We start from the raw sequence: 26,564 nt of genomic DNA on the forward strand, positions 1-26,564 counted from the left end.
GAATGAGGGGAGGACGTCTTGAATTTTCAAGATGTCCTCCTTTGCGGTGGTAAGGCTGTGGGTTAACACCCACAGCCTTACGACCGCCTAAGGTGATGGTCGCGATGGTCTTGACCATCGCGACCATCACCTTAGGCGGTAGTAAGGGTAGGGTCTCCCTTGTCGTAAGCCCCGGAGAGCTTTCGGCTCTGTCTGAGCCGGAAGCTCTCCACTGACATCACTAGTGATGTCAGTGGGGCCGCCCCAAACGGTAGGCATTCCCATGGGAACGCCCCCGTTTGGGCTGCCACCCCCCCGTCCCGCCTTCCAAACGGGGCGAGCTGTCAATCAACATCGACAGCTCGCCCCCTTTGGATCGAGACCCGCTACGACCGGTGCTGTCGGTCATAGCGGGTCTCACGCATGCGCACGACGGCACCGGCGCCGTCGTACGCATGCTCTGTGGGGGTTCATCGACCCGGTATGAGCGCATCGGCGCTAACGACCGGGTCTGAATGACCCCCTATGTGCTGAGCTGACTATAATCAAAATATTTTTATAACAGTTACTTACTTTGCTGAATCCTCCTCACTGCACTTTGTGGGGTGGCCTTGTTGGGTTGGCGCTGATAGGCTGCAGGGTCAGCCTGCTGGACTCCACAAAGGCCCATGGGAGATAGAGCTACTGTGGCTGGGTATGAACAGCAGCCTTCCTCCAGAGACCACTGTGCAGAGTCTGCTACTCTGCTCCAGCCTCCCAGAACCTGCTTACTCCCACAGTGGCAGACTGCTGTTGCTGGCTGTGAGCTGCTGCCTGATCGAAGCTGAGAGCCCAACCACTAACAGAGCCGTCCAGGTGCCCCGCCCCCGCAACTGCTGCCATCTGTTCCGCTGCTGCCTGCACACTGTTTTCTGCTGCCGGGCCCAATTGGAGCTCACCTGACAGCTACAATCAAGCGCGTCTGCAACAAACAGTGGATGCTGCGCAGCGGAACTAGCAGCTGCCCCAGCCAGTAGCAGGTGCCACGTGCCTCAGTGTCTGCCCCAAACGTCTGCCAGCTCTAGGCACGCTTGGATGCCCCTACGCATTCTAAATGCCTTAGGCATTTGCTTCGTTTGCCTATGCCTAGGGCTGGCTCTGGATTGGGGAATGGATGGGCAGTTTAAATCTGTTTCCAATGTTTGTAACAATATTTTTCATTGAAAGTTGGAATGTATAAAATGGAGCAAAATAATTTATTTGTAACATCCAACAGCCACAAATCATCTTCAATTACACTTCTCTGCATTCAAATGATCAAAGTAAATGTCTTATTGGTTAATATTTTTTTGACAGATCACAGTAATATTTGCACCATGTTTTTCACAACCACTTTCAGTGACTCCCTACTTATAAACAACATACTCCATTCACAATTGCAAGTAATTTTCATTTAAACCATTTAATGAGCAGGAGTGGGAGCTGTCCGTGTAAGCAGGTAATCAGCCAGCACAGTAGGGACATAAGAGAGTGGAATAAAGAAGAATGTTGCATCCCAGCCACCCGAGTAGCGTGTTTTGGGGTGTACAGCAGTTAGTGCATGTTCCATGCAGTTTGTAACTTGTGTAATATCTTTATTGCAAAACAACTGAAAGTTTTTCTCCAAGTCAGACATATCTGCAAGAAAATAAAACAAAACATAAATTTACTTTCTGGATTTATTTTCTGGATTTAGGTTAGCAATTTTTATTTTTAGTTATTATTAATACTACGGACAATTGTTCCATTAAGGACATTTATTTTTATAGAAGATGTTGGGGTGCTAATACATTTTTTTTCTTTACTGACATTTTTCTGGTTACTGTTTCCCAATACATTTATGTTAAATTTTTAATATTCTCTGACTTTGTTCATTTGTTCATATACATTTTTAAAACGTTCAATTTTTTATTGGCAAATCTGATTTTGCTGGTAGCTGCTATAACGATTTCTCTCCAAGTGATCTGTAATGAGCCGTTTATTCTAACAGCCAATTGTTTATGCCATTTGGCCCAGTTATAGCATGATGAATTTGTTAACAAGTTGCAGATATAAGTACAGTAGAGGGCAAATTGGTTGTCCTATTCAACAACCCTATAGAAAAAAGTATACCTTTTCTTTGTGATTTAGCAACCACCATTGTAGGCATGAATGTCATAAGTTACAATTGGCTGACTATATTGTCTGTTCTGTTTTATTAAATCCAATCTGATAGGATTTTGATTTTATAGGCTGATCATTTAGGCAGCTAATCGTATTTCAAGTTTCAGCCTATTGGGCCAACAATAATCAAATTGCCTACTTGTATCCAAATAAAATCTATAAAACTTTGTAACACAAGACTCAATTTTGTGGGGATCCATCTATTCTATAATGAACTTTGGATTTAACCAAATGGCTGTTACTCTTTAAATTAGTCTCCATTTTATTGTTAATACAGTTTAACTGCCCATATATTTCTTGGCAATCTACTAATAGATTGTGGCCAGTAGTTTTGTTGATCTCAATTGTGGAGCATTGAAAATAAGCTTCCCCTGAGAGCTCACATAGTGACACATCTGACACAACTTCCTGGGCCACCTAAAAGTTGATGTGTATTTCTATGTGTAACCGTGGTTAAGGGTCCAAATATGTATTGTACTCATAAATGTACAGTAGGTACTGTTTAAAAAATTTACAATTTGTGAGGTAAAATATCTGTATATATGTGGGGTTGGGTATGAAATACCGACGGCTTAAAATCCACTGGTTAAAATCCCAACCCTGGAAGCCCGACAGCAGAAAATCCCGATGCCAGCTGATAAGTATAGTTAACCCCACCCTCTCCCACCCCAACCATAACCCTCCCATGGAGGTGCCTAACCCTAAGACTCCGGGGCTGGTGCCTAACCCTAAGTCCCCCCCGTGGTGCCTAACCATAACTTCCCCTCCATGCTCCCTAAACTTAATCCTCCCAGGGGGGTTCCTAACCCTAAACTCACCCCGGTGGTGCCTAACCCTTAACCCCCCTTCCTCTAACCTAACTCCAACCCTCCCGAGGGGGTGCCTAACCCTCCCCCACCGCAGCTAACAGCTCCCGACGCCCGGCTTACCTAAGTTCGGTATGCCGGGCGTCAGGATTTTGGCATGGGGCTAACGATAGGTGGCGGTATATAGAGAGTCCCAGCATTACATGGAGGCGATAGTGAAAGCAGCTTGTGGCGAGTGGGTAAGAGCAGTAGTGCTGTACCCGCCATGAGTAGTATTATACAACAATACATTCAAACTGATGCCCCGTTTCCAGCCCTAAGCCATTCAACCAGCAGTATTTTATATGAGATGCCTTACAAAAAGGTTAGCGGTGGCATGGGGCAGCTAATTTAGAGATATAAATTTTGCTTAGTTCCCATTATAACTGTCTGGTCATAGAAAGTTGGGGGAGTTAGTATGGACAAAATAATCTAAACAAACAAAAAGGCTAATACCACAGGATTTCTTCTCCTGAGAAAGACATGTAATTAATAAAAGGAGAGCTGATTACTTCTAGAACTAATTTAGAGTATAGCTCTAGCCAATATAGTCTCAAAACAGGAATATACACACATTTTATCTCAAAGACTGTTATTCAGGATTCTCATAATAGCCATAAACAAAAGCTGTAGTATATATTCTAAATGTATACTGTTTCTTATACAGCAGGAGCAAAGAATAAGTAACTTTTTTTGTAGCCACTGTAACAACTTCAGAAACCATTTATAAGAGTACAATAACTCATAGCCTGGGCTTTTACCTAGGCCAGTGGTTCCCAAACTGTGCGCCGTGTCACCCTGGGGTGCCTCTAGACACTTGCAAGGGTGCCTCAGGTTGGTCGTCCAGCACCAAATCAAATTATTTATGGTCAATGTAATGTAAATAAGTGGACAAACAGAAGAGCAAACCTGTCCACCACTATATAACTGAACCTAACGGCAGGTATCCACTTTCCGACAATGAAGGACTGAACGATAACGATATTGTTATCGTTCAGTCGTTCATTACACTGTGCAGTGCCCACACTGCCGGCACCCTCCCTCATCCCCGAACATGCTCAACCTGACGATATCGTGTGGTTGACCGTCATGTTCGGGCGATGAGCGATGCCGACAACGACCAGCAGGAACGCGCATTGCTGGTCGTTGCTGACAGTTTTCTGCATGATTATTGCACGATTAATGAGCGATTGAACAATAACAATGTCATCATCATTCAATTGCTAATTTTTCTCGTCTAATGGATACACGCCTTAAGAATGACAGGTAAGCACAATTTGCTAAATTTTTTCCCAATTTCTGAATAACAAAATTTTGGCTTAGGGGTGCCGAGAAAACAATGCTGATGCACTAGGGCGCCCTGATTCAAAAACATTTGGGAACCACTGATTTAGGCTGAACTATCTTCATATGTACATTATTACTGTTACGTAAGCAGTTTAGTGTGACTAAACCCAAGTTGTTGGTACTTTTTGTAGATTTAAACAATAGTATACTCAGGAGAGTAGAGTTACATTTCAGTTATCTGTTGGAAGTGATTTAAAAGTTTACTGTATACTTCCCAAACTAATACTCTCTGAGTATTAAGTTCAATATTGTGGTCATTTCTGTATGTAGTTAGTCATTGTTCATATGAAACTGTATATGTGTGCTCATGATCTGAAATGATTATATTCATGTAAAGAAGAGTATTCATGTACTGTATGTTACTATTATTCTGAATGTATACCAAGATAAAGTTGTTATTTCTAACTTCAGCCTACAGGTACCTCCCTCTTTGTATCACAGTCCTGCCATCTCAATCTAACATATTTATATCCCCATACTGTTGGACTCTGACACTATGACAGAATCTACTGCACATGTTCAGGTCTCCAGGAGCACCCGCAATGTTCCCAATAAAGTTTCTACTGTGCATGCGCAAATCACCGGAAGAATGATTTGTGCAGCCACTGCCAATAAGGGACTCTGGAGAGGTAAGTAGTGAATGTGGGAGCAGGCTCTGCACTGGGGCCCCTGTGTACAACACACCTTGCACCCATTTAAATATGCCACTTTATCATACGTGATTTTCAGAGCCAAACCACAACATTTATTATCAGTCGATTTATAGCAAACCTACTAAACCTACGTATACTCTATACAATCAGCTTGTTCAACAGAGACTTTATTTGTTCTTTCAAAGGAGTTGTTTAGCTAGAATTAATTCTAAAATGAAATTGCTTTGCTATTAGAGGAAGTTATTTTTGTATAAACTATTGCCACTTACAGTCATTCAAATATTTTTCTCCATAGCTATATTGAATTTCCGGATGGACATTTCTCCAGATGTTCTTCAAAGTGTCCTTCATCCACTGCATATTATTCAGTCCAGTCTTAAAGTAACCAGGTGCTATAATAGAGACACTTACCCCAAAGGATCTTAATTCACGTCTACAAAAAATCATGAAACGTTATGTAATCTCACATTCATTAACATGCTGTATTTAAAGATGCATCATCATGAAAACGTCAACACTGGGAAACTTCTGTTATCCCAATAAAAGGTCATAGTAGCAGAAATATATCTGTTGTTATTCGCTCAGCAGTATGGGTTTTCTTTAAATAAACCCTTTAATAGCCTTTGTGTGCTTGCGTACAGAGTGACCTTTTGTTTACTGACGTGGTCAGCTATCAGATAAGCCTATTGCAATCTCATTTGATACTGGGTCCTGTGACAACTCTTATATTGAACTTTTGGAGGTACCAGAAGGGACATCCTTACAAGATTATCCATATTCCCTATTACATGCCTATGTACTAGGACAACATGGTACGCAGATTTTTATATGTGTGTTGCATCCTACCGTTATTGTAAACGATTGACACTATTGTACGCTTGTTACCATTCTTTTATTTTTATATTTATCGTGACAGGGACAGCATGACTTCACTGATTTAAATATGGAACAGCAGTTGAACAATGATCCAGTACAGGTTTTCTTTAAGGTCAGAGATGAACTGCAGCTAGGCTGAGCACCTGTAAGGGGGCCTATCCATTAGCAGATGTATTTCTGAGTGATGAAAGACAAAAGATATCCCTTGAAAATTCTGGTGGCTGTGCTGAACGATATATGTCATGTACATGACAGATTTTGGCAAGCGACGAACGATGAACGATATCACATGACATCATTCAGGGAGTGGATTTTTTTCTCTCCAGTGCTCTGTAGCTGCTGCAAATATCTTTCGTCGTTTACCGCATATAAACTGTACGATATTGCTAATATGGTACAGCTATATGCGATAATTGACCAACATGTTGGAGAGATGATAGATGCGATTTATCAGCCGCGGGAGTGCGCATCTGTCATCATTCGGGGCCTATCCATTTGCAGATATAATGAACGATCAAACGATATATTGTTCAATCGTTCATTTTATCTGCTAATGGATAGGCCCCTTTAGCTAGCTTTAAAAATGGTGTTTGAGCACAGGGATGATGATCCTGACGGTGAAGTAGTCACCCAGGTTATAGGCCCGGGGTGACTAGTGTTAGGGATCCTGGACCTGTGAGTCCACTAAAACAAATGTATTGCTGTTTGGAAGATTCTGTGTACCAGCCTGTAACATCTTGCCCGTGAACACTGCACTGTCCTGTATACCTGCCTGTGGTGAGAAAATAAACATCTGTTGGATTTTGCCCAGTCTATGTGAATCTTGTCACAATATATATATATATATATATATATATACTGTATATGGTATATATGCTTTTATAACTGTAATGCTTTTATAACTGTCACAAGATTATAAGGTTGGCGCTTGGCGGCGCTTCCCAGAGTCAATAACAAGTAATCAAAAAGGTTGATTTCTCCCAGATGCAGAAAGAAGATGATTCTCCTTTTTGGGGCACTCTTATGTATAATTAAATTTTACTTTTATTCATTTATATTTAAAAAGTTTTTTAGCAGCAAATAACAATGAAAATGATAATATTTATACGTGTTTATATTAGGGGTGAGCGGGTTCGGATTTCTGAAATCCGAACCCCCCCGAGCCCCCCCGATCCGAGTCCGATCCGAATCAGGCTCGACTTTTCCCGCCTGACTTGGATCTGAAATCGAGGCAAAACGTCATCATCCCGCCTTCCGAGTCTCGCGGGTTTTGGATCCTATATAAGGTACCCGCGTCGGCGCCATTTTCTCACTCGGCTGTGGACAGTGAAGAGGGAGGGTGGGAGTTAGGGCTGTGTAGTGTAGTGTAGTGCTGCTGTTGTCCACTACTTCAAAGTCCATAGGGGCTGGCTGTGTTAATAGGGGCTGTGTCCACTACTTCAAAGTCCATAGGGGCTGGCTGGACTGTGTTGTGCAGTCAGTTCTCCATAGGGGCTGTGTCCACTCCAAAGTCCTGTGCAGTGTCCCAGTCCTAAAGGGGTGCTGTAGTGTTGTCCAGGGGGTGCTCTGTCCATCAGGGGTGTTCCCCCAAGTGCTAAAAAAATAATATATTTTCTGTGTTTGTGAATTGTGTGCGCAGTAGCCGCACGTGCATCAACAAAGTAGTGCCAAGCGTGCGCCTGTGTCATAAGTAAAGGGCCGGCTGGCTTGACCGTTAAAGGGTGCTGTAACCCCCAAAGTACACTCCAGTCCAAACCAAAAAAAAATTATTTTCTGTGTTTGTGACTTGTGTGCGCAGTAGCCGCACGTGCATCAACAAAGTAGTGCCAAGCGTGCGCCTGTGTCATAAGTAAAGGGCCGGCTAGCTTGACCGTTAAGGGTGCTGTAACCCCCGAAAGTACACTCCAGTCCAAACCAAAAAAAAAATTATTTTCTGTGTTTGTGAATTGTGTGCGCAGTAGCCGCACGTGCATCAACAAAGTAGTGCCAAGCGTGCGCCTGTGTCATAAGTAAAGGGCCGGCTGGCTTGACCGTTAAGGGTGCTGTAACCCCCGAAAGTGCACTCCAGTCCAAACCAAAAAAAAAATTATTTTCTGTGTTTGTGAATTGTGTGCGCAGTAGCCGCACGTGCATCAACAAAGTAGTGCCAAGCGTGCGCCTGTGTCATAAGTAAAGGGCCGGCTGGCTTGACCGTTAAGGGTGCTGTAACCCCCGAAAGTACACTCCAGTCCAAACCAAAAAAAAAATTATTTTCTGTGTTTGTGAATTGTGTGCGCAGTAGCCGCACGTGCATCAACAAAGTAGTGCCAAGCGTGCGCCTGTGTCATAAGTAAAGGGCCGGCTGGCTTGACCGTTAAAGGGTGCTGTAACCCCCAAAGTACACTCCAGTCCAAACCAAAAAAAAAATTATTTTCTGTGTTTGTGAATTGTGTGCGCAGTAGCCGCACGTGCATCAACAAAGTAGTGCCAAGCGTGTGCCTGTGTCATAAGTAAAGGGCCGGCTGGCTTGACCGTTAAAGGGTGCTGTAACCCCCAAAGTACACTCCAGTCCAAACCAAAAAAAAAATTATTTTCTGTGTTTGTGAATTGTGTGCACAGTAGCCGCATGTGCATCTACAAAGTAGTGCCAAGCGTGCGCCTGTGTCATAAGTAAAGGGCCGGCTGGCTTGACCGTTAAAGGGTGCTGTAACCCCCAAAGTACACTCCAGTCCAAACCAAAAAAAAAATTATTTTCTGTGTTTGTGAATTGTGTGCGCAGTAGCCGCACGTGCATCAACAAAGTAGTGCCAAGCGTGCGCCTGTGTCATAAGTAAAGGGCCGGCTGGCTTGACCGTTAAGGGTGCTGTAACCCCCGAAAGTACACTCCAGTCCAAACCAAAAAAAAAATTATTTTCTGTGTTTGTGAATTGTGTGCGCAGTAGCCGCACGTGCATCAACAAAGTAGCGCCAAGCGTGCGCCTGTGTCATAAGTAAAGGGCCGGCTGGCTTGACCATTAAGGGTGCTGTAACCGCCGAAAGTACACTCCAGTCCAAACCAAAAAAAAAAATATTTTCTGTGTTTGTGAATTGTGTGCGCAGTAGCCGCACGTGCATCAACAAAGTAGTGCCAAGCGTGCGCCTGTGTCATAAGTAAAGGGCCGGCTGGCTTGACCGTTAATGGGTGCTGTAACCCCCAAAGTACACTCCAGTCCAAACCAAAAAAAAATTATTTTCTGTGTTTGTGAATTGTGTGCGCAGTAGCCGCACGTGCATCAACAAAGTAGTGCCAAGCGTGCGCCTGTGTCATAAGTAAAGGGCCGGCTGGCTTGACCGTTAAAGGGTGCTGTAACCCCCGAAAGTACACTCCAGTCCAAACCAAAAAAAAAATTATTTTCTGTGTTTGTGAATTGTGTGCGCAGTAGCCGCACGTGCATCAATAAAGTAGTGCCAAGCGTGCGCCTGTGTCATAAGTAAAGGGCCGGCTGGCTTGACCGTTAAAGGGTGCTGTAACCCCCGAAAGTACACTCCAGTCCAAACCAAAAAAAAAAATATTTTCTGTGTTTGTGAATTGTGTGCGCAGTAGCCGCACGTGCATCAACAAAGTAGTGCCAAGCGTGCGCCTGTGTCATAAGTGAAGGGCCGGCTGGCTAGACCATTAAAGGGTGCTGTAACCCCCGAAAGTACACTCCAGTCCAAACCCAAAAAAAAATTATTTTCTGTGTTTGTGAATTGTGTGCGCAGTAGCCGCACGTGCATCAACAAAGTAGTGCCAAGTGTACGCCTGTGTCATAAGTAAAGGGCCGGCTGGCTTGACCGTTAAAGGGTTCTGTAACCCCCAAAGTACACTCCAAACCAAAAAAATATATATTTTCTGTGTTTGTGACTTGTGTGCACTGTGGCTGCACGTGCATCAACAAAGGAGCAGCGCCAAGCGTGCGCCTGTGTCCCATAAGTAAAGAGCTGGCTGGCTCATTTCTTAAAGGGTGGTGTAACCCACAAAGTGCACTACTCTCCAGCAAAAATAAAAAAATATTTTCTGTGTTTGTGTGCGCTTTAGCCGCACGTATATATATCAATATAACATAAATGGAGGACCAAACTTTCTCCGATAAAAATAAAATAGGGAAAGATCAAGAACCACTTCCTCCTAGTGCTGTTGCTGCTGCTGGGAGTTGTTCATCATCCCAGAGAGGAAGTAGGAACATCACAACTTTTACTAAACAATTGACCCTCCAACAGTCCCTAGCGATGAGGATGAAGTACGACAGCAGTCATCCTGAAGCAAAACGTATAACTGAGGCCTTGACTGCTATGTTGGTGTTAGACGTGCGTCCGGTATCCGACATTAGTGCAGTGGGATTTAGACAATTGATGGAGGTAGTGTGTCCTCGGTTCCAAATCCCATCTAGATTCCACCTGCATCCTCAAAGCAGCAGCGACAAGCGTGCGTCTGTCTGTTAAAGGGTGGTGACACCCTCAAAGTGTGCTACACAAACAATTAAAATATTGTTCTTTTTTTTTCTGTCTTTGTGAATTGTGTGGGCTGTAGCCGCACTTGCATCCTCAAAGCAGCAGCGACAAGCGTGTGTCTGTCTGTTAAAGGGTGTTGTAACTCTCAAAGTGCTCCAAAAAATCAAAAAAAATTTTTTAATGTGTTTGTGACTTGTGTGCGATGTAGCCACACTTGCATCCTCAAAGCAGCAGCGACAAGCGTGCGTCTGTCTGTTAAAGGGTGGTGACACCCTCAAAGTGTGCTACACAAACAATAAAAATATTCTTCTTCTTTTTTCTGTCTTTGTGAATTGTGTGGGCTGTAGCCGCACCTGCATCCTTAAAGCAGCAGCGACAAGCGTGCGTCTGTCTGTTAAAGGGTGGTGACACCCTCACATTGTGCTACACAAACAATTAAAATATTGTTCTTTTTTTTTCGGTCTTTGTGAAATGTGTGGGCTGTAGCCGCACCTGCATCCTTAAAGCAGCAGCGACAAGCGTGCATCTGTCTGTTAAAGGGTGGTGACACCCTCAAAGTGTGCTACACAAACAATTAAAATATTGTTCTTTTTTCTGTCTTTGTGAATTGTGTGGGCTGTAGCCGCACCTGCATCCTCAAAGCAGCAGCGACAAGCGTGCGTCTGTCTGTTAAAGGGTGGTGACACCCTCAAAGTGTGCTACACAAACAATTAAAATATTGTTCTTTTTTTTTCGGTCTTTGTGAAATGTGTGGGCTGTAGCCGCACCTGCATCCTTAAAGCAGCAGCGACAAGCGTGCGTCTGTCTGTTAAAGGGTGGTGACACCCTCAAAGTGTGCTACACAAACAATAAAAATATTCTTCTTCTTTTTTCTGTCTTTGTGAATTGTGTGGGCTGTAGCCGCACTTGCATCCTCAAAGCAGCAGCTACAATAGTGCGTCTGTCTGTTAAAGGGTGGTGTAACTCTCAAAGTGCTCCAAAAAATAAAAAACTATTTTTTTAATGTGTTTGTGACTTGTGTGCGATGTAGCCGCACTTGCATCCTCAAAGCAGCAGCGACAAGCGTGCGTCTGTCTGTTAAAGGGTGGTGACACCCTCAAAGTGTGCTACACAAACAATAAAAATATTCTTCTTTTTTCTGTCTTTGTGAATTGTGTGGGCTGTAGCCGCACCTGCATCCTTAAAGCAGCAGCGACAAGCGTGCATCTGTCTGTTAAAGGGTGGTGACACCCTCAAAGTGTGCTACACAAACAATTAAAATATTGTTCTTTTTTTTTCGGTCTTTGTGAAATGTGTGGGCTGTAGCCGCACCTGCATCCTTAAAGCAGCAGCGACAAGCGTGCGTCTGTCTGTTAAAGGGTGGTGACACCCTCAAAGTGTGCTACACAAACAATAAAAATATTCTTCTTCTTTTTTCTGTCTTTGTGAATTGTGTGGGCTGTAGCCGCACTTGCATCCTCAAAGCAGCAGCGACAAGCGTGCGTCTGTCTGTTAAAGGGTGGTGTAACCCTCAAAGTGTGCTCCACAAACAATAAAAATATTCTTTTTTTTTTTCTGTCTTTGTGAATTGTGTGGGCTGTAGCCGCACTTGAATCCTCAAAGCAGCAGCGACAAGCGTGCGTCTGTCTGTTAAAGGATTACATCGGTGACAGCATCCAAGTAGGCATGTCAGACAGTCCGTACCTGTACTGGCAGGAAAAAGAAGCAATTTGGAGGTCCCTGTACAAACTGGCTCTATTTTACCTGAGTTGCCCCCCCTCCAGTGTGTACTCCGAAAGAGTGTTTAGTGCAGCCGGGAACCTTGTCAGCGAAAGGCGTAGGAGGTTGCTTCCACAAAATGTGGAGAAGATGATGTTCATAAAATGAATTATCAACTCTTCCAGGGAGACCAGCCTCCAGAACGTACAGAGGGACCTGTGGTTCCAGCAGGGACGAATTAATACTCTGTGAGGATGAGGATGTACACACTGAAGAGGGTGAGGAATCGGTGGATGAGGAGGATGAGGATGACATCTTGCCTCCGTAGAGCCAGTTTGTGCAGGGACAGATTAATTGCCAGCTTGTTTTGTGGGGGCCCAAACGAACCAATCATTTCAGCCACAGTTGTGTGGCAGACCCTGGCGCTGAAATGATTGGTTTGTTAAAGTGTGCATGTCCTGTTTATACAACATAAGGGTGGGTGGGAGGGCCCAAGGACAATTCCATCTTGCACCTCTTTTTTTTCTTTGCATTATGTGCAGTTTGGGGCCTAGTTTTTCAAACTGCCAACCTGTCTGCCACTGCAGTGCCACTCCTAGATGGGCCACGTGTTTGTGCCGCCCACTCGTGTCGCTTAGCATAGTCATCCAGCTACCTCGGTGCAACCTTTTGGCCATAAAAACAATATTGTGAGGTGTGAGGTGTTCAGAATAGACTGGAAATGAGTGGAAATTAAGGTTATTGAGGTTAATAATAGCATAGGAGCAGAAAAAATGACAAATTCTGTGATTTTAGCTGTTTTTATGCTTTTTTTCAAAAAAATACAGATCCAAAACACAAAACCCAGAACCCAAAACACGGAAGGGTGGTTTTGGCAAAACCAATCCAGATCCAAAACACGAAGAACGATCCAGATCCAAAACCAAAACACAAAACACGAAAAGTGGCCGGTGCACACCCCTAGTTTATATGTAAACATATAGGCCGGGATGTACTAAAGGGAAAAATGCAGCTGCCTGGCTCTAGAAAATTATCATGTTTGCCACTTTTATAGGGAGAATAATTTATCTGCAGCTACCCCAAACTGCATGCTTCCTGGCATTTTAATGTGAAGTTTGTAAACCATTCAATTTACTAAAGGCCCAACCACACATCAATCACATTATTTCAAGATCTGAAGCCTCATCTCAATTTCACACATGTAAAGAATATAAATGTGTTAAGATGCGGTATGCAATCAAACTTGTAGTGCCAGAAAAGCTTGGATTTTCTCTTATGCATCCATGACTGGTTTGAGGTACCAGTAGAATTGTGCAAATGGCAGCAAAATGTCACCGGTACAGGTGATGGTTGGGTAGGACTGCGCTCTGCTGTGTGGGCAGATATGATATGTTAGTGGGCTGAAAGGTGTGCTATATGAGTGAGTGGGGTGCTGCACTTCCTGATCACAGACGTACTGGGTCCTGCGTAAAATTGGATAGAGATGGTGGGGTACGGAAGGTGCGCTCACCCTGTGGGTGCAATGATGATTGGGGAGAGTTGGACTGTGTATGTGGTTGTTAGTGTGTGGTGTGAATGAGTGGGGAGGGGTTAACCAATGGAATGACAGATGTGGACACAAGGTTCGATCCAACGCATTTCGGCAGGGGTTCTGCCTTCTTCAAGGAGAACCCCTGCCGAAATGCGTTGGAGACCCCATACACCCACATTCCACACCCATGGCCTACTCCCACCGAAGCTCCTCATCACCATGGGGACCTCCGGTTGGCCTCAGCCATCCCATTTGCATCGCCCCCGCACTTGCGGCTGCAAGCGCCTCCACCCTAACCATACAGACCACAGATCATCACACATCAAGCCCATCCCGGGCAGTCCATCTACCTGCCAGAAGGGTGACCCACACCACACCCCCGGCTCTCACTGGGGGACCCACCCCCACCCCAGTAACCCAGCCCCAGTGGCAGCTCCCATCAGCAACTCAGCCCCACTGCTGCATTCACAACCACCAGCACCACCCGGTCGCTGACCACTGCAAAATAGAAGATCCTCTTGAACAGCAGCTACTCATCTTTACCACCGCAGCAGCTTCGATCAGTCAACAAGGAACTGCAGCAACGCAACACCCCTACTGCCTACCGACCTCAGTCCTTACCTACCGGTAGGTACAAGACTTTGAGACTTTTCATTCATACACGGGACACCGCCAGGTGTACTACAGCCACCCACCACACCATACCCCTCTCGCTTTGCCCCCTCACCCACCGAGACTCCAAAGACTGTCGACCATAGTGTCCAGCAGGGGTAATGTGCCGGTCTATTGAACCACATGAAAAGGAGCCCCCTGAAAGGGTCGACCCACCTCCCCAGTCTCTCCCCCCCACCTCTCTCACCCACCACCACACCCACCTTGTTGACCGGGACTATATAGGAGAAGCATTGTGACTACTCTAATAAAACCATTTACTCCCACCTTGTGTCCGCCTCTGTCATTCCATTGGTCCACCCCTCCCCACTCATTCACACCACACACACTAACAACTGCATACACAATCCAACACTCCCCCATCATCATTGCACCCACAGGGTGAGCGCACCTTCCGTACCCCACCGTCTCTGTCACCTGTACAGAAAAGTGTCAGGAAATGGAATGTATTTAGAAAAATATAGATTTTAACAGTTTCTTATAACATATTTAGTTTTTTGTTTTTTTGTCTTAAATATATTTATTAAGGCTTTGCATAATACAATATGTATATATAAATGTAATAGACAGTATTGTATAAACAAGAAAAAATTGTGACAGGGATAAATGAAGGGAAATAATCCCTATAGTAAAGCCAAAAATGTTTTCCTATTTTTGTAAAAAATAATATAGATCAATATATTTGTGAACCGAGAAATTATATGACAATCTTAAATGGGATATACACAGTGTTGGTTCAATATATTAAAGGAAGAAATTGAACATCGAATCTACAACATATCAACCAAAAAAAAATAGCAAAAATGGCAAATTGTCTTAATTGATAGAATATAATAATAAAAAAAGGTGGACATAAAACAAAAAACAAATAACTGGGACAACAGGTGCTTACCCGAGACCCACGAGTCATCGATCCATCCATGGGACAAATCAAAATAAAAGAAGAAAAAGGTAGTGAAGAGGATAGTCAAATGATATGTATAAAAAAAAGAGAAAAGACAAAACTACAATAAAGAAAAGTTGTATAAAGAAGGACTAAAGAGTAATGGGGTTTTGATCAGCCAATAGCTGATAAAAGAACCAGGAGGTATGCTGGAAGCAACTCCGGATAGCTAGTTTAGTAGACAATGGGAGTGTCTGGATAGAAGAGTTGTCTTTCAAGAATTGTTGAATATATTGGCAGTCCCAAAAGAAATGTTTAAGATCTGCCTCAAGAGTTAAGCATTTGGGGCAATTGGCATATTCAGATAAACCAATCAGATGTCATCTTTTAGGTGATATATATGCTCTATGTAATATTTTATATGTCATTTCCTGATAGGAACTGACTGTAATGAGCTTTAAGTTCAAATAAAAAGTATTGAGAATATCAGTGGGAGAGAGAGATGGTAATTGAGTAGCCCATTTGCTAATCCCTGGCAGCTCACTTTCTGGATCAAGTTCGATTCTCATTCGAGCATATATAATGGAGATAGAGTATGAGCCAAATTGGACAAGAGCATCAAAACAATTTATAAGTCTTGTGGATTTAACCGTGGAAGAATGGATTTCAAGTATTATATAGCTTGAATGTAAGGAAACCTATGTTGAGGCCTAAGATTGTACTTTTCCATAGCTTCAGGAAAGCGTTGTGTTGTCGAGGAACCCAGTAATTGTCTAAAAGTGGAAATACCCAAAGAGGGCCAAGTTGTAAAAGGTAAGGATGTAGTGCCATCTTGAAATTCCATATTTCCTACCAAAGGAAGAAACAAGGAATGTGTGTACTTAAGATTGTGTTTTCCTAACCAATTTCCAGGCCTGGAGAGTGGAAGTTAATAATATATTACCTAAATGGAGTGACTTGAGTGTGGAGAGGCGTGCATGTAAGATGTACTTAAGCGAAAGAGGAGAGCATAGTTGTGATTCTAGTGCAACATTTGTATAAATATTACAGCCTCGAATACAGTCAATGGCAAAGTGGAGGAGACAGGCCAGATTGTATTGTTTAATGTCAGGTAACTTAAACCCTCCTCTCTGTGGCTGCTGAGTTAATTTACAGAAACTAATTCTGGGTTTTTTATTGTTCCACAAAAATCTGGAAATAAGTCCATTTAGGTGTAATAAATCCTGTCATGTGAGAAGAAGAGGGGTCATCTGTAATACATATAAAAGTTTTACGAAATTGCAACGTCCCAAAAAATTAAGATGAAGGTCTGCCAAAGACTGAGCTCCGATTGAATTTTATGAATAACGGGACATATAGTATATGTATAAAGATGAGAAGGTAATGCAATTCCCAAAAATTTAATATGTGCCCATTGAAAGGGAAAACTATTATTCCAACCCGATCTCACCCCACCGAACATAGCTAGGGCTTCATATTTGTCATAGTTAATAGAAAATCCAGCAAACGAAGAGAACCGCTGGATGGTTATGATTAGCAAGGGGACTGAACTCCTAGGGTTTGATGTGAGAAGAAGCATTTCATCAGCAAAGGCTATTACACGAAGTTCCCTATTCCCTATCTTTATACCCTGGTATCCATGGAGATTCATCAGGTATGGTAAAAAGAGGTTCGAGTGCTAAATTAAAAAGGAGGAGGGAGGGGGGCATCCCTGCCTGGTGCCTCATTCTAAGTAAAAGGTAGAAGAGTTAATACTATTAACCATAACCTGTGCCATAGGTGTAGTATAAAGAGTGTGTACAAGGGAGTGGAAAACGGGGCCAAAGTGTTAGGAATGAAGCACCCTAGAAAGATGGGGCCATGCGATCTTGTCAAATGCTTTTTCTGCATCTAGGTTAATAAGGATATTATCTCTCCCTTTATGTTGATGAGTATGTGAAATGGCTGCAATAGCCGCACGGAGTCCCTGTACAGACCTTCTATTCCGAACAAAATCAAGTTGAGCAGGCGAGATCAAGCGGGGCAGAAAAGTTTGCAATCTATATGCTATCAATTTAGTGAGAATTTTGAAATCCTGGTTAAGGAGTGAGATAGAGCGGTATGACCCGACCAGAGATGGATCTTGCCTTGTTTCACTAACACAATTATTTTAGCCTCATTAAATCGAAGTGGGATCTCTCCAGAAGTAAGAATGTGATTATAGAGTTTTGTTAAAGTCGGTGTTAATTCGGCTCCAAGTATTTTGTAAAACTCGGCACCTAAACCATCTGGGCTTTTACCATTAGGTAAGGATTTAATAACTTTAAGAACCTCTTCATCAGATATAGGTTCATCAAGAAATTCTCTTTCCTCCAGAGAGAGTGTTGGAAGACGAGCTTCTTCTAAAAATTTGTAACCTTCATCTGGGTTATCAGGGCGTGCAGTATATAAAGATTTATAGAAATGTATAAATTCTTCACAAATAGCGGTAGGGTCGGAGATAATTATGTATGAACCGTCCATCTGGATCTAAGAATTTACTACATATAGTGTATATCAGATTCCGGTGAAAAAGAATGGCAGACCCCATAGTTTTATTGGAGTATGTGGCAGAGATACATTCTCCGATCCAAGGTGCACGAAGAGTATTTCTAATATTGTCAGTTCAGTGAGTTTCTTGGAGAAATACAATATGCGGACAGAGGCGATGAAAATGTGAGATAACTTTTTATCGCTTTATTGGATGGTTAAGTCCCTCAACATTGAAGAATACAATCGTAAAAGAGGTCAATTGGGTTCTTCCCGAGGTGGATGAAGAAGAGGGAGGTGAAGGTGGTCGACTATCCAATTCCAGTAGAAGAAATTAGCAGTGTAGAGAGGTGAATGACAATGTAGGGCCTCTTCTCGTCCTAGTGAGCGAGGGTAGGGAAGCCTTTTCAGACCAAGTCTAGGTGTCTGGGTATTTAACAGAAACAGAAACAAATAAAAAAACAGTCAATGGTAGGCAAAAACAAATAATGCTAAAGAGCCATCCTGTAAACATGTGGAGCGTCTTTAGCAATTTATCGTGGCTTGTACCTCATTCCAAAAAAAAGATTTTTAGAATATGAAAGGCAAAGAATTACTATTATGGTAAAAGTCAAGTATCTTGGCGTGAGAAATAATTCCTGGCAGCTGTAGGATCATAAAAAAAAACGGTTTTCCATCTTTAATGATTCTCAATCAAGCTGGAAATAATAGTGAAAATGTGATCTTGTTTTCAAAGAGCTGCTTGCAAACAGGAGCAAATTCTCTGCGCTTGTTGGCAACATGGCTGGAAAAATCTTGAAAGATGAGGAAACGGTCACCTTTATAAGTTAGATTAGCGGTTCTCCTGTAGTGGTCGAGAAGTTTAATTTTATCAGCATAATTCAAGATTTTCATGATGACCGGGCGAGGGTGGTCAGAATCTTTTCATTGATCCGGTCCTACTCTATGTGCCCTCTCAATAACCAAAGGTGTACCTTTCAGATCCATAGCTAGCTGTTCTGGTATCCAGGTAGAAAGAAGATCCAGCAACTCATGACCCTTTACTGTCTCAGGAATGCCCACCAGACGAAGGTTACGATTTTCTAAGTCATCAAGTTTGTCAGCAAAAACAGATAGTTCTTTAAGTTGATCCTCAATGAACTGATTAGCTGAACGCAAGTCATCTTCCAGGGAGGAGACCCGTTGTTCCACATCATCAACATGTTTGTAATGTTGGTTCAACTGGGTTAGGGTGGAATCAATGGCTTCCTTTAGACCCGCCAATTTTTCATCTAAGAGAGGGCTAAGCACTGCAGCAATATCAGCTGGTTTCATTTTTTTTGCTTTGGGGGTTGGGTTGTTTTACCTCTACGTTGAGAGGCAGAACGTGATGCGGAACAATCAGATTCCGAGGAATTATAATGTAAAGTGTCTTCTTCTTGTGCTGAATTAGAGCCGGTAGGGGTCATGGAGTAATTCACTAGAAACTTTTTCATAGAGAATGTAGGAGCTAGAGGTGAAAGGAGATGATGTTGCCGTGAGACAGATGAATGAGGAAAAGCCACATGTATAGGTTAATAAACCATGGTTTACATTATGCTCTCAAACCTATGAAAGGAACGAGATAAGTCGGTGATAGCTCCCATAGCAGCTGAGAAATAAAGGGAGAGTTCATGTAACAGTAGTGGGAATATGAGAAAAAAAAAAGGACAAAGTTATTCGTCTAGCCAAGAGGAATATAATATAGAGTCAGTTGCCTATCCGCACAGCATCTGCCAATAATGTAAAAGTAGAGCAAGATATATTAATTTGCTGGATGCAAATTATCTAAGCTGTAGTGAGGAGTCTGGTACATATAACAAGCTGTGCATGCATGGGGGGTGTTAAAGGGTGGTGTAACTCTCAAAGTGCTCCAAAAAATAAAAAACTATTTTTTTAATGTGTTTGTGACTTGTGTGCGATGTAGCCGCACTTGCATCCTCAAAGCAGCAGTGACAAGCGTGCGTCTGTCTGTTAAAGGGTGGTGACACCCTCAAAGTGTGCTACACAAACAATAAAAATATTCTTCTTTTTTCTGTCTTTGTGAATTGTGTGGGCTGTAGCCGCACCTGCATCCTTAAAGCAGCAGCGACAAGCGTGCATCTGTCTGTTAAAGGGTGGTGACACCCTCAAAGTGTGCTACACAAACAATTAAAATATTGTTCTTTTTTTTTCGGTCTTTGTGAAATGTGTGGGCTGTAGCCGCACCTGCATCCTTAAAGCAGCAGCGACAAGCGTGCGTCTGTCTGTTAAAGGGTGGTGACACCCTCAAAGTGTGCTACACAAACAATAAAAATATTCTTCTTCTTTTTTCTGTCTTTGTGAATTGTGTGGGCTGTAGCCGCACTTGCATCCTCAAAGCAGCAGCGACAAGCGTGCGTCTGTCTGTTAAAGGGTGGTGTAACCCTCAAAGTGTGCTCCACAAACAATAAAAATATTCTTTTTTTTTTTCTGTCTTTGTGAATTGTGTGGGCTGTAGCCGCACTTGAATCCTCAAAGCAGCAGCGACAAGCGTGCGTCTGTCTGTTAAAGGATTACATCGGTGACAGCATCCAAGTAGGCATGTCAGACAGTCCGTACCTGTACTGGCAGGAAAAAGAAGCAATTTGGAGGTCCCTGTACAAACTGGCTCTATTTTACCTGAGTTGCCCCCCCTCCAGTGTGTACTCCGAAAGAGTGTTTAGTGCAGCCGGGAACCTTGTCAGCGAAAGGCGTAGGAGGTTGCTTCCACAAAATGTGGAGAAGATGATGTTCATAAAATGAATTATCAACTCTTCCAGGGAGACCAGCCTCCAGAACGTACAGAGGGACCTGTGGTTCCAGCAGGGACGAATTAATACTCTGTGAGGATGAGGATGTACACACTGAAGAGGGTGAGGAATCGGTGGATGAGGAGGATGAGGATGACATCTTGCCTCCGTAGAGCCAGTTTGTGCAGGGACAGATTAATTGCCAGCTTGTTTTGTGGGGGCCCAAACGAACCAATCATTTCAGCCACAGTTGTGTGGCAGACCCTGGCGCTGAAATGATTGGTTTGTTAAAGTGTGCATGTCCTGTTTATACAACATAAGGGTGGGTGGGAGGGCCCAAGGACAATTCCATCTTGCACCTCTTTTTTTTCTTTGCATTATGTGCAGTTTGGGGCCTAGTTTTTCAAACTGCCAACCTGTCTGCCACTGCAGTGCCACTCCTAGATGGGCCACGTGTTTGTGCCGCCCACTCGTGTCGCTTAGCATAGTCATCCAGCTACCTCGGTGCAACCTTTTGGCCATAAAAACAATATTGTGAGGTGTGAGGTGTTCAGAATAGACTGGAAATGAGTGGAAATTAAGGTTATTGAGGTTAATAATAGCATAGGAGCAGAAAAAATGACAAATTCTGTGATTTTAGCTGTTTTTATGCTTTTTTTCAAAAAAATACAGATCCAAAACACAAAACCCAGAACCCAAAACACGGAAGGGTGGTTTTGGCAAAACCAATCCAGATCCAAAACACGAAGAACGATCCAGATCCAAAACCAAAACACAAAACACGAAAAGTGGCCGGTGCACACCCCTAGTTTATATGTAAACATATAGGCCGGGATGTACTAAAGGGAAAAATGCAGCTGCCTGGCTCTAGAAAATTATCATGTTTGCCACTTTTATAGGGAGAATAATTTATCTGCAGCTACCCCAAACTGCATGCTTCCTGGCATTTTAATGTGAGGTTTGTAAACCATTCAATTTACTAAAGGCCCAACCACACATCAATCACATTATTTCAAGATCTGAAGCCTCATCTCAATTTCACACATGTAAAGAATATAAATGTGTTAAGATGCGGTATGCAATCAAACTTGTAGTGCCAGAAAAGCTTGGATTTTCTCTTATGCATCCATGACTGGTTTGAGGTACCAGTAGAATTGTGCAAATGGCAGCAAAATGTCACCGGTACAGGTGATGGTTGGGTAGGACTGCGCTCTGCTGTGTGGGCAGATATGATATGTTAGTGGGCTGAAAGGTGTGCTATATGAGTGAGTGGGGTGCTGCACTTCCTGATCACAGACGTACTGGGTCCTGCGTAAAATTGGATAGAGATGGTGGGGTACGGAAGGTGCGCTCACCCTGTGGGTGCAATGATGATTGGGGAGAGTTGGACTGTGTATGTGGTTGTTAGTGTGTGGTGTGAATGAGTGGGGAGGGGTTAACCAATGGAATGACAGATGTGGACACAAGGTTCGATCCAACGCATTTCGGCAGGGGTTCTCCTTGAAGAAGGCAGAACCCCTGCCGAAATGCGTTGGAGACCCCATACACCCACATTCCACACCCATGGCCTACTCCCACCGAAGCTCCTCATCACCATGGGGACCTCCGGTTGGCCTCAGCCATCCCATTTGCATCGCCCCCGCACTTGCGGCTGCAAGCGCCTCCACCCTAACCATACAGACCACAGATCATCACACATCAAGCCCATCCCGGGCAGTCCATCTACCTGCCAGAAGGGTGACCCACACCACACCCCCGGCTCTCACTGGGGGACCCACCCCCACCCCAGTAACCCAGCCCCAGTGGCAGCTCCCATCAGCAACTCAGCCCCACTGCTGCATTCACAACCACCAGCACCACCCGGTCGCTGACCACTGCAAAATAGAAGATCCTCTTGAACAGCAGCTACTCATCTTTACCACCGCAGCAGCTTCGATCAGTCAACAAGGAACTGCAGCAACGCAACACCCCTACTGCCTACCGACCTCAGTCCTTACCTACCGGTAGGTACAAGACTTTGAGACTTTTCATTCATACACGGGACACCGCCAGGTGTACTACAGCCACCCACCACACCATACCCCTCTCGCTTTGCCCCCTCACCCACCGAGACTCCAAAGACTGTCGACCATAGTGTCCAGCAGGGGTAATGTGCCGGTCTATTGAACCACATGAAAAGGAGCCCCCTGAAAGGGTCGACCCACCTCCCCAGTCTCTCCCCCCCACCTCTCTCACCCACCACCACACCCACCTTGTTGACCGGGACTATATAGGAGAAGCATTGTGACTACTCTAATAAAACCATTTACTCCCACCTTGTGTCCGCCTCTGTCATTCCATTGGTCCACCCCTCCCCACTCATTCACACCACACACACTAACAACTGCATACACAATCCAACACTCCCCCATCATCATTGCACCCACAGGGTGAGCGCACCTTCCGTACCCCACCGTCTCTGTCACCTGTACAGAAAAGTGTCAGGAAATGGAATGTATTTAGAAAAATATAGATTTTAACAGTTTCTTATAACATATTTAGTTTTTTGTTTTTTTGTCTTAAATATATTTATTAAGGCTTTGCATAATACAATATGTATATATAAATGTAATAGACAGTATTGTATAAACAAGAAAAAATTGTGACAGGGATAAATGAAGGGAAATAATCCCTATAGTAAAGCCAAAAATGTTTTCCTATTTTTGTAAAAAATAATATAGATCAATATATTTGTGAACCGAGAAATTATATGACAATCTTAAATGGGATATACACAGTGTTGGTTCAATATATTAAAGGAAGAAATTGAACATCGAATCTACAACATATCAACCAAAAAAAAATAGCAAAAATGGCAAATTGTCTTAATTGATAGAATATAATAATAAAAAAAGGTGGACATAAAACAAAAAACAAATAACTGGGACAACAGGTGCTTACCCGAGACCCACGAGTCATCGATCCATCCATGGGACAAATCAAAATAAAAGAAGAAAAAGGTAGTGAAGAGGATAGTCAAATGATATGTATAAAAAAAAGAGAAAAGACAAAACTACAATAAAGAAAAGTTGTATAAAGAAGGACTAAAGAGTAATGGGGTTTTGATCAGCCAATAGCTGATAAAAGAACCAGGAGGTATGCTGGAAGCAACTCCGGATAGCTAGTTTAGTAGACAATGGGAGTGTCTGGATAGAAGAGTTGTCTTTCAAGAATTGTTGAATATATTGGCAGTCCCAAAAGAAATGTTTAAGATCTGCCTCAAGAGTTAAGCATTTGGGGCAATTGGCATATTCAGATAAACCAATCAGATGTCATCTTTTAGGTGATATATATGCTCTATGTAATATTTTATATGTCATTTCCTGATAGGAACTGACTGTAATGAGCTTTAAGTTCAAATAAAAAGTATTGAGAATATCAGTGGGAGAGAGAGATGGTAATTGAGTAGCCCATTTGCTAATCCCTGGCAGCTCACTTTCTGGATCAAGTTCGATTCTCATTCGAGCATATATAATGGAGATAGAGTATGAGCCAAATTGGACAAGAGCATCAAAACAATTTATAAGTCTTGTGGATTTAACCGTGGAAGAATGGATTTCAAGTATTATATAGCTTGAATGTAAGGAAACCTATGTTGAGGCCTAAGATTGTACTTTTCCATAGCTTCAGGAAAGCGTTGTGTTGTCGAGGAACCCAGTAATTGTCTAAAAGTGGAAATACCCAAAGAGGGCCAAGTTGTAAAAGGTAAGGATGTAGTGCCATCTTGAAATTCCATATTTCCTACCAAAGGAAGAAACAAGGAATGTGTGTACTTAAGATTGTGTTTTCCTAACCAATTTCCAGGCCTGGAGAGTGGAAGTTAATAATATATTACCTAAATGGAGTGACTTGAGTGTGGAGAGGCGTGCATGTAAGATGTACTTAAGCGAAAGAGGAGAGCATAGTTGTGATTCTAGTGCAACATTTGTATAAATATTACAGCCTCGAATACAGTCAATGGCAAAGTGGAGGAGACAGGCCAGATTGTATTGTTTAATGTCAGGTAACTTAAACCCTCCTCTCTGTGGCTGCTGAGTTAATTTACAGAAACTAATTCTGGGTTTTTTATTGTTCCACAAAAATCTGGAAATAAGTCCATTTAGGTGTAATAAATCCTGTCATGTGAGAAGAAGAGGGGTCATCTGTAATACATATAAAAGTTTTACGAAATTGCAACGTCCCAAAAAATTAAGATGAAGGTCTGCCAAAGACTGAGCTCCGATTGAATTTTATGAATAACGGGACATATAGTATATGTATAAAGATGAGAAGGTAATGCAATTCCCAAAAATTTAATATGTGCCCATTGAAAGGGAAAACTATTATTCCAACCCGATCTCACCCCACCGAACATAGCTAGGGCTTCATATTTGTCATAGTTAATAGAAAATCCAGCAAACGAAGAGAACCGCTGGATGGTTATGATTAGCAAGGGGACTGAACTCCTAGGGTTTGATGTGAGAAGAAGCATTTCATCAGCAAAGGCTATTACACGAAGTTCCCTATTCCCTATCTTTATACCCTGGTATCCATGGAGATTCATCAGGTATGGTAAAAAGAGGTTCGAGTGCTAAATTAAAAAGGAGGAGGGAGGGGGGCATCCCTGCCTGGTGCCTCATTCTAAGTAAAAGGTAGAAGAGTTAATACTATTAACCATAACCTGTGCCATAGGTGTAGTATAAAGAGTGTGTACAAGGGAGTGGAAAACGGGGCCAAAGTGTTAGGAATGAAGCACCCTAGAAAGATGGGGCCATGCGATCTTGTCAAATGCTTTTTCTGCATCTAGGTTAATAAGGATATTATCTCTCCCTTTATGTTGATGAGTATGTGAAATGGCTGCAATAGCCGCACGGAGTCCCTGTACAGACCTTCTATTCCGAACAAAATCAAGTTGAGCAGGCGAGATCAAGCGGGGCAGAAAAGTTTGCAATCTATATGCTATCAATTTAGTGAGAATTTTGAAATCCTGGTTAAGGAGTGAGATAGAGCGGTATGACCCGACCAGAGATGGATCTTGCCTTGTTTCACTAACACAATTATTTTAGCCTCATTAAATCGAAGTGGGATCTCTCCAGAAGTAAGAATGTGATTATAGAGTTTTGTTAAAGTCGGTGTTAATTCGGCTCCAAGTATTTTGTAAAACTCGGCACCTAACCATCTGGGCTTTTACCATTAGGTAAGGATTTAATAACTTTAAGAACCTCTTCATCAGATATAGGTTCATCAAGAAATTCTCTTTCCTCCAGAGAGAGTGTTGGAAGACGAGCTTCTTCTAAAAATTTGTAACCTTCATCTGGGTTATCAGGGCGTGCAGTATATAAAGATTTATAGAAATGTATAAATTCTTCACAAATAGCGGTAGGGTCGGAGATAATTATGTATGAACCGTCCATCTGGATCTAAGAATTTACTACATATAGTGTATATCAGATTCCGGTGAAAAAGAATGGCAGACCCCATAGTTTTATTGGAGTATGGGGCAGAGATACATTCTCCGATCCAAGGTGCACGAAGAGTATTTCTAATATTGTCAGTTCAGTGAGTTTCTTGGAGAAATACAATATGCGGACAGAGGCGATGAAAATGTGAGATAACTTTTTATCGCTTTATTGGATGGTTAAGTCCCTCAACATTGAAGAATACAATCGTAAAAGAGGTCAATTGGGTTCTTCCCGAGGTGGATGAAGAAGAGGGAGGTGAAGGTGGTCGACTATCCAATTCCAGTAGAAGAAATTAGCAGTGTAGAGAGGTGAATGACAATGTAGGGCCTCTTCTCGTCCTAGTGAGCGAGGGTAGGGAAGCCTTTTCAGACCAAGTCTAGGTGTCTGGGTATTTAACAGAAACAGAAACAAATAAAAAAACAGTCAATGGTAGGCAAAAACAAATAATGCTAAAGAGCCATCCTGTAAACATGTGGAGCGTCTTTAGCAATTTATCGTGGCTTGTACCTCATTCCAAAAAAAAGATTTTTAGAATATGAAAGGCAAAGAATTACTATTATGGTAAAAGTCAAGTATCTTGGCGTGAGAAATAATTCCTGGCAGCTGTAGGATCATAAAAAAAAACGGTTTTCCATCTTTAATGATTCTCAATCAAGCTGGAAATAATAGTGAAAATGTGATCTTGTTTTCAAAG

At 42.8% G+C, this 26,564-nt stretch overlaps 1 protein-coding gene across 1 annotated transcript in view; it reads right to left on the reverse strand.

Annotated features, from left to right (window-relative positions):
- Positions 1–1,420: 1,420 nt before the first annotated feature.
- Positions 1,421–26,564, reverse strand: part of LOC148523562 (retinol dehydrogenase 16-like) — a 42,332-nt gene continuing 17,188 nt past the window's right edge. Inside the window, exons 4-5 of the mRNA XM_088473184.1 lie at positions 5,275–5,438; positions 1,421–1,635 (exon numbers count right to left, since the gene is read on the reverse strand). Coding sequence (XP_088329310.1) covers positions 1,421–1,635; positions 5,275–5,438 — 379 coding nt within the window. The remainder of the gene's footprint in view (positions 1,636–5,274; positions 5,439–26,564) is intronic.

This window comes from Taudactylus pleione, unplaced genomic scaffold (genome assembly GCF_031769625.1).
Source record: "Taudactylus pleione unplaced genomic scaffold, aTauple2 ptg000130l, whole genome shotgun sequence".
Lineage (NCBI taxonomy): Eukaryota > Metazoa > Chordata > Amphibia > Anura > Myobatrachidae > Taudactylus > Taudactylus pleione.